This window comes from Narcine bancroftii, chromosome 6 (genome assembly GCF_036971445.1).
Source record: "Narcine bancroftii isolate sNarBan1 chromosome 6, sNarBan1.hap1, whole genome shotgun sequence".
Lineage (NCBI taxonomy): Eukaryota > Metazoa > Chordata > Chondrichthyes > Torpediniformes > Narcinidae > Narcine > Narcine bancroftii.
Genome location: NC_091474.1, coordinates 8,266,125 through 8,275,493, shown reverse-complemented (window position 1 = coordinate 8,275,493; position 9,369 = coordinate 8,266,125). Strand labels below are relative to the sequence as shown.

Below are 9,369 nucleotides of genomic sequence, written 5' to 3'. Positions count from 1 at the left end.
ATACCATACTCGCACGGTAAAGATGAGATAGCATTTCTCCAAGTCGACGCAGCATATTTACATAAATATAAGTCAAAATAGAAGTTCGACACGTAAATTAGTAAATATTAAGACATTTACTAAAGGCTAATTTTCTTTTCACTGCACTTAATACAAATACAGGGTGTATTTTTAATGTTTTTTTTGTGTAGTCTGTAGGAGAAAAGTACGGAAGAAACCAAATCTTGACTGCTTCACGGGGAAGGGGGCCCATAAACTTGGAGGTGGGGACACAACTGAAAAAGGGTTCAGAAAGAGTGCTCTAAAGAACTGTGGAACATTACAAATAATAATTTTAAATTGTGTTGGAATGAATAACTCCATGGACATGTAATCCTATCTTAATAAATTTAAAACCAACTCCTCATGTTTTACATGCCATGTTAAAGTAGACTACTTCAAGGAATGTTATTAATACTTCAGCTCACAAAGCACTGTACTGGGAATGTAGCTCCCCATCGTATTCTGCGAGTTAAAATTAAAAATGTAAATTCCAGCTAAGATATAATTAGTTTACATCGTCACAATGAGATCTTCTAGAAGCAGTTATGAATTAGGTACATGAAATTAATTAAGTTGCTATTTGTTAACTCTCTGAAATACTGAGATATTTTAGTAAGTCCAATGGCATTGTGGGAATGTAATTGATGTTACAATTTAAGTATCATAGAAAAAAATGCATAAACAATGTTTCGGGCTTGAGCCGCTCATCAAAGAATGAGTGAAATTTGGCAATTCTCCCTCTCTGCTCTACCCCTTCTCTCTCCATTTACAGAACCAACACCCCTCTCCCACTCCCTTCTTGCCCCTCATCCCTTGCCTCTCCCTTTCCCTTCCTCCCCCTCATCCCTCCCCATCTGCATTCTTTCCCCCTTATCCCTCCCCTATCTTTCCCTATTCCCCCTCATCCCTCCCCCTCTCCTTGTATTCTTCCCCCCTCTCCTTCTGCATTCTTCCCTCATCCCCTCTCCCCATCCTTCCCCCCCTCATCCCCTCTCCCCGTCCTTCCCCCCTCATCCCCTCTCCCCATCCTTCCCCCCTCATCCCCTCTCCCCGTCCTTCCCCTCATCCCCTCTCCCCATCCTTCCCCCCCCTCATCTCCTTTCCCCGACCTTCCCCCTCATCCCCTTTCCCTGACCTTCCCCCTCATCCCCTCCCTGTCCTTCCCCCTCATCCCCTCCCTGTCCTTCCCCCTCATCCCCTCCATGTCCTTCCCCCTCATCCCCTCCCTGTCCTTCCCCCTCATCCCCTCTCCCCATCCTTCCCCCTCTCCCCATCCTTCCCCCTCATCTCCTCATACCCCCATCTCTCCCTCATCCCCTCTCCCCATCCTTCCCCCTCATCTCCTCATACCCCCATCCTTCCCCCTCATCTCCTCATCTCCTCATACCCCCATCCCCCCCTCATCCCCCATCCTCTCCCCATCATCCCCCCATCTTTTCCCCATCATTCCACCATCCGTCCCCCTCATCCTTCCCCCCTCATCCTTTCCCCATCCTTTACCCCTCATCCTTCCTCCATCCATTCCCCCTCATCCTTTCCCCATCCTTTACCCCTCATCCTTCTTCCATCCATTCCCCCTCATCCTTTCCCTATCCATTCCCCCTCATCCTTTCCCCATCCATTCCCCATCATCCCCCATCCTTCCCCTATCCTCATCTCCTCCAACCCTAATCCCCTCCACCCCCTCCCCATTCTCCTCCCCATCCTTTCCTCTCCTTTCCCCATCCTCATCCCCTCCCCTCCCCCATTCCCTTCCCCTCCCCATTCCCCTCCCCATCCTCCATTCCCTCCCCCTCCTCATCCTCATCCCCCATCCCCTCCACCTCCTCTCCCCATCCTCATCCCCCATCCTCATCCCCCCATCCTCATCCGCCCCATCCTCATCCCCCCCTCACCTCCCCAAATCCTCACCTCCCCAAATCCTCACCTCCCATCCCCCAATCCTCACCTCCTGTCCCCCAATCCTCACCTCCCCATCCTTATCCCCCAATCCTCACCTCCCCATCCTTATCCCCCAATCCTCACCTCCCATCCCCCAATCCTCCCCTCCCTCATCCCCTCCCCTCCCCTCTCTCATTCCCTCCCTCATCCCCTCCCCATCCCCTCCCCATCCCCTCCCTATCCCCTCCCCATCCCCTCCCTATCCCCTCCCCATCCCCTCCCTATCCCCTCCCCATCCTCTCCTTTTCCCCTCCCCATCCCTTCCCCATCCTCACCCCCCAATCCTCACCTCCCCATCCTCACCTCCCCATCCCCTCCCTTCCCCCATCCCCTCCCTCATCCCCATCCCCTCCCTCATCCCCATCCCTTCCCCTCCCTCATCCCCTCCCCTCTCTCATTCCCTCATCCCCTCCCCATCCCTCCACTCCCCTCCCCATCCCCTCCCTCATCCCCTCCCCTCTCTCATTCCCTCATCCCCTCCCCATCCCTCCACTCCCCTCCCCATCCCCTCCCCATCCTCTCCTTTTCCCCTCCCCATCCCTTCCCCATCCTCACCCCCCAAATCCTCACCTCCCCATCCTCTCCTTTTCCCCTCCCCATCCCTTCCCCATCCTCACCCCCCAAATCCTCACCTCCCCATCCCCTCCCCCATCCTCTCCTTTTCCCCTCCCCTCCCCTCCCCCATCCTCACCCCCCAAATCCTCACCTCCCCATCCTCTCCTTTTCCCCTCCCCATCCCCACCCCCCAAATCCTCACCTCCCCATCCCACCCCCCAAATCCTCACCTCCCCATCCCCTCCCCCATCCTCTCCTTTTCCCCTCCCCATCCCTTCCCCATCCTCTCCTTTTCCCCTCCCCATCCCTTCCCCATCCTCACCCCCCAAATCCTCACCGCCCCCCCTCCCCCGCCCCCTCTCCCCCGCCCCCTCATCTTCCCCATGCCTTGCTTTTCCTCCCCTCCTCGTCCCCATGCCTTCCCTCCCCTTCACCCTTTATCTATCTATCACTTTCTGCCCGGGCTCCTCTCCTTGCCCCTCCCTCCACCATTTGTTCAGGCACCTGCCCACATTTTCCCCCCACCTTGACGAAGGGTCAACCCCCCAGGACACTGTTGAGTTTCTCCAGCAATTGTTCTTTTACTTCAATCACTGCGACCCAGACTTTTTCATGTTTTGCTCTGAAGTATCAAACACCTGTCCTATAATGTGTGGGTTTAATGTTCTTGCAATATTATTTTATCTATAATATCATGAAGGTGCTGAATTTCACTGAAAGGAAAAGAAACCATTTATTGTTTGCCATGAAGTAAACACAGGAAAGTGCACCGACGGTTAATGAGCCTAGCAGATTTATCACACTATAGAAGTCCATTTGGAACAGTATCATACAAGCCAAGGATTGTGGTCACGAGTGAAAGAAGGGCCCTCCCAATCCGTGCCTCCATGGACAGCCCGAGGGACAACCGGACAGAGGAGCCTCAGCCTTTTCTAAACCGAAGTGGATATGTTTTCCACCTGTTTCATGGCTTCAGGCCTCTTCGCACGGATCGCTGCTCGTAGCGGGGACACCTGCACGTCGGTGTTACGGGGACAAGCTGATGAAACCCACTTTTGCGGACACTCGCCTCATTGGTAACCGTTTTTCAATCCCGTCCCATTGGTGAAACTCCCCCAACATCTATCGCCGATGTTAATTTGGGATCTTGTGTTGGCTGCAGTTTGGTTCAACGACAGCAGAAGGTGCCGTCTATTAAAGGTAAGGGATTTCTTTGTGTACTCGTTCCGGCCACTTCATCAATAAGAGACCAAGAAGGAAAACGCCCTGCGAAATCTGGTCACCCTCTCGTTTCTCAACAGTACGGTGGAGAGGAGGAATTCCTTCTCTGAATCGACATGGACTGGTGTGGGATGGTAGCTTGGACTGTAAAAGTTGTTACAAACTCCTGAGTTCCCCGAACAGTGTTGAAAGAGCAGGCAAATAGGATTTTTTTTTTTAAAAAGTGTGGCATCTTTCTCCGGGAAAGGGCGTGCATATCTCAAACAAAGCTAGTTTTGAAAAATGTCACGTACCAATACAGGTTTACAGTATTTTTTTTATTATTAGCTGAGTGATTATGTAGAAACAAAGACCAGAAACTCAAGTGTGGCGTCAACGGCTTAACTGTGTGTTCATCAAGTTCAATTTACTGTGCACATGTTTCGCTACACATTGAGAACAACAGCAATTTGCTGTGCAAATTGAATGGGGGATTCAAATGGTGTTTTAACAGACAGTACACAACAACGGATCATTAATTCTAATAGGCTGTGTCGGCTCATTTGCACTATTTCCCTATGCTTTCCATAATCCGTCTGTTACTCTCTGCCTTCTGGGCCATTTTTTCAGCTTTGGCCATTCCCAGAAATTCTCTCAATAGGTGAAAAGTGAGGTCGAGGGAGTTGGGTTTGGCGTTGAATCGCTTGTATCGATGTGTCCCATCTTCGCCCCCTTGATGTTCTTTCGCCCCCTGGCTATCTAAGAATACATAGCCCAGAGTAACCAGGGATGGCTCTTGCCCTTGCGCCGTGGTCCTTGATTCGTCCGAAGATGCTTGATGCAGATTCTGAAGAAATGGTAAACTTACACTTTGCTCCCACTGTTCCTGATCTGGCCCAAGCTCCTTATCAAGGTACGTATCAAGCCGTTTGATGTTTGCTATGGGAAGCGACTCTTTCGCGGGAAGAAAGCAGAATACGAAGAAAGATGTTGCCAAGAATAGTGTATTCATGTTGAAAGGGGGTTACCCTAGATCTTGAGTTCTACAAATACAAAAACATCACAAGCACTCGTGTACACAGCAGCATCGAGAACATTATGGCACAGCACAGGCCCTTCGGCCCTCGAAGTTGTGCCGGCCCATAGATCTCCCCGCAAGTTCCGTAACCCTCTATTTTTTTCCCCTTCATCCATGTGCCTGTTTAAGAGTCTCTTAAATCCTCCACCCGCATCACAGGCACCCGCAACTCTCTGTGTGTATATTAAAACGTACCCCTGATGTCTCCTCTCAACTTACCTCCCCAAACTTTGTGCCTGTGCCCTCCCGCCAATCCGCAACAACAACCTCTCTGACTCGTTACCATCTCAATCGATCACGGAATGCTACTCCATTCTAAGAACGGTTGTTTTACACGGGGTTTCTGTAAAAGGCTCTTGTTCGGGTGGTGTTTAATTTACTAGGTTAAATTTTAGAATAGCCATTAAAAAAAGTTAATTAATGCCAAGTTTAAGAAATTTGGAAGTTGATTGTATTGATACATATGTATCTGCCCTCACTGGATGGAACGTTCGTTTTATCTTGTTGATACAGAAGACGTGTCCTTAAGCCCAATTCATAATTCAACTGTACAACAAACAAAAAAACTTTCTAAAAGTTGAAGAAGCAAAAGAAGAAACGTCGAAAAGCTTCTGCAAAAGCAACCTGACATTTGATTAAATATCACTTTAATCTGGAGGGTTTCCGCCGGTATCCCGCAGCCTTTATTACCGCGCTCTTGTATTCAACTTACGGCGCCGAGCTGATTCTTGGGCTGTCCTTGTCCTCTCCTCGCTCCAAGTGTGGCAGTGATGAGATTCTAAGTGGATGGCTGCGGCACAGCGACGTTTTTATATAGAGGTAAAAGTCCAGCAACTTTCCAGTGTCACTGAGCGTGTGTCCCTAGTGAAACCACTGCGTGCCGGAGCGGAGAAATCAAGGGAATCCCTATGTGACTTATGCTTCTTTTTAAAATGTTTGCACAACCTTGACGCCAATCAAGCGGTAGAGTTCACGGCCATTGACGTAAGAAAACGGTTCCCTCTTTTTGAGGTCCAAAATAAAATGACATTTATTGCAATTAATTTAGAAAGGGGTTTGATGGAAAACAAAAGCGAGCGCTGTCCTTGGTACTAACAGGCGCCGATCATTTGAGTGAGCATCTTGAGCAGACAGTAAAAGATCGACTCAAGTATTGCTAGAAATATGTACGATTGGTGGGAGTCGTGTTCCGTCGAAAACTGGCCAAAGAAGCAGAGTTTCTCTGGCTATTTAGCCCGACTATCCTAGATTCTGTTCTCAGAAGAATCGCTCCTCACCACCATGCTCCCACCCCTGCCCCTTCGCCATCAAATTGCATTGCACCAGGTACAGCGTGGGCATTGGGATTGAGATCTCCGATTTGCAACTAGTTCTGCACAATAAAGGCATTGGCTATTCCCAGCGCCAGAAATAACAGAACGAATTGAACAAGGAGAATGGATAGGAAGAGGTTACCCGGCCTTGAAATTGTTGAGAGACCAGGCTGGAGAGCGTTGGCAAGGTCCATTCCCGAGGTAACTCACTCAATGAGCTAGTTCTCCCCCCAGCTTTGAAATGAAGCACCAATGAATACAAGATGTAACACTGGTAAATGTTGGCCATATTGGTGATAGACTACAAATGGTGAATGAATAAGACTTCACTACTTCCCATTTAGGGTGGGAGGTGAGGGTAGGGGTGGGAGCGAGAGGAAGAGGGAGTCCTTCTGGAATTTTCTTCATGTTGCTCAATATAACATTTTGCAATGTTATTCCCTGACAGCAACGATCTGTGAACCAGTTTGTCTCCAAAGGGTCAGACGTGGACAATAAACAGCCTTTACTTTATGTAATTGAGAGATACAAGATCACGATACATAAGCAGAAGTAGACCCATTGGCCCATCGGGTCTACTCCGCCATTCTAATTATGAGTTGATCCATCCACCCACTCAGCTCCACTCTCCAGCCTTTCCCCCCATAACCCTTGATGGCCTGTCAATCTCTGCCTTAAATATATCCAACAACACTTCCAATGGCAACCAGTTCTACAGACTCTTGACCCTCTGACTAAAGAAATTTTTCCACATCTGTTTTAAATTGATGTTCTTTTATCCTGAAATTATGCCCTCTTGTTCTACCATGTGAAACATGGTGTGCTAGAAAGTCCTCAAGGTTAAAAAGAATGCACCCTTGTGAAATCTCTTTGTAGACAAAAAACACATAATTAAATTATAAAGGAGATTTGAATGCAGTGTCTGAAGATTTAGATTTTATAACCTCAGTGCACTGAACCATGAAAATAATGCTTCAGTTGACTCTACCCACAGTGTTGGCCATTTGCATCGTCATGCAACAAAAACAGTTACTGAACCTATGCAAGAAGGAAAATCATTTATCTTCATGGTGTCGACTCCCACTGAAGGAAGGCTTTGAATTATTTTAAAGTTTCATGCCAACACTTTACTGATACTTGTGAATATTTTTATTGTAATTTAGTTCCAACACACCATAACTTAAAAATGTTGCCTGATGTATAAAAATTTGGACCTTTCATTTTTGAATATTCCATTATCATTTTTTGGTAATGTTATTGTAACATTAGTCACCTGATGCCTTTGATCATAAGGCCATCAGATAAGGAGAGCAGGAATAGGCTATTCAGCCCATTGATTTAATCATGAGCTGATCCATTTTTCCCACTCAGCCACACTGCCTGGCCTTCCATCCCATAACCTTTGATGCCCCTTGCCAATCAAGAACCTATCAATTTATGACTTAAACGTATCCAATTACCTTGCCTCCACAACCACCTGTGGCGACAAATTCCACAGATTTACCACCCTCTGGCTAAATAAATTCCTCTGCATCTCACTTCTAAGCAGACACCATTTGATCCTGAAGTGATGCCTCTTAGACTCTCCCACCATGGGAAACAACCTTTCTACATCTACGCTACCATGTCAGTCAACATTCAAAATGTTTCAATGAGATCCCCCTCATCCACCCAAATTCCAATGAGTACATCCCAAGAGCTCCTTGTACGATAACCCTTACATTTCCAAACTCATCCTTGTGAACATCCTCTGAACCCACTCCAACATCAGCATGTCCTTTCTTAAATGAAGAGCCCAAAACTGCTCTCAATCCTCCAAGTGAAGTCTCACCAGTGCCTTTTGACTCTTGTATCTACTATTCATTCTTCCCAATGTTGGTCCACCCATAGCAATAACATTCCACTTCCAGACACTGCTTACATTTTACTGAATCAGCTGATAGCTGTAACAAATTATTACTGTCAAAATTATATCCCAACGGAGGCTTCATTACACAGCGCCTTACTTCAACTCCACTACCTTTGCAGATTTCTCCAGTTCATTAAAGCAAATTGTTCTCTTCACCTGTGGACTGGTCCTTTTAAATTGGCTTATTCATGAGATGACATTCATTAAACCCTTGACTAAATTTTCAGGTGCCTAACACAACATGCCTTCTATTGGTTCAAAATTAGTTTCTGACTATGCAATAGTGAGGGAACAATTAGAATTTTTATATCTTGGAAGCAAAATATAAATGTAAATTGTGCCAAGGAAAGAGTGATAGGCATTAATGGAGCCAGATGATGCACCTTAAATGTTAAAAGAATTTGACATTTAAAGAGTGTTGTGGAGACGGTGATAGTTTTGGAACATGTACTCTGGCCTTACCATTTTCAGTATTCTCAATGTATCCATTGGACAGAGGCTCCTTATGCACTTTTTATCAAAATGAACACAAGACTTGTATGTATTAACATTCTTCAAGGGCTAGTGTAATTCTTGATTCTATGTCAAAAATTTACATATTATATTCCTTCTGAGTAACCTGGAACCTAATGGCAATAATTTTGCATTCAATAAGTTTAGCTAATCTGTTTTCAACTGTCCTTTACCTGCTCCCGTTCTACTTTACTCAGAGATTCCCTCCTCCATTGTACCTTCCTATACCTGTTTTACCCCCTCTCCCAGATTTATATCCTATCATCTCATTGCCCCTCCTAGACCACATTCCAGTCCTTCTTCCACTCCCTTTTATACTTTATATCTCACCTTCCCACTTTAGTGTTACAGAAGGTCCTTCCTCAAAACAGAGTCTGAACATTTCTCTCCATAGATGCTGCCTGATCCATTGTTCCCCCTAGTCCAGTGGTTCTCAACCTTTTTCTTTCCACTCGCATACCATTTTAAATATTCCTTATGCCATAGGTGCTCTGTGATTAGTAAAGTATTGCTAATATGGATGGAAAGTTTGAAAACCACTATTTGAATTGTATCTTATTGACTCATTATGTGCACTGTTTCATAACTCCAAAGGAAATGGGCCAATGACAATTTTTCTCAAGAAAAAATGTCAGTAACAATTGGGTCCAGAGCAGTGATTCTCAACTATTCCCTTCCCATTCACATACCACAATTCCTTACTAATCACAGAGCACCGATGGCATAGGGAATACTTAAAATGGTATGTGAGTGGAAAGAAAAAGATTGAGAACCACTGCCCTAGTCTCTCTTTGTTCACTCAGAACAAAATCAAGGTT

General features: G+C 46.3%; 1 protein-coding gene across 1 annotated transcript; it reads right to left on the bottom strand.

The window, feature by feature from the left end:
* Positions 1-4,306: 4,306 nt before the first annotated feature.
* LOC138737275 (urocortin-like) lies at positions 4,307-4,750 on the bottom strand. Its single transcript, XM_069888028.1, has one exon. It carries the CDS (start codon positions 4,748-4,750, stop codon positions 4,307-4,309), a length of 444 nt encoding a protein of 147 aa, XP_069744129.1.
* Between the last annotated feature and the right edge of the window lie 4,619 nt (positions 4,751-9,369).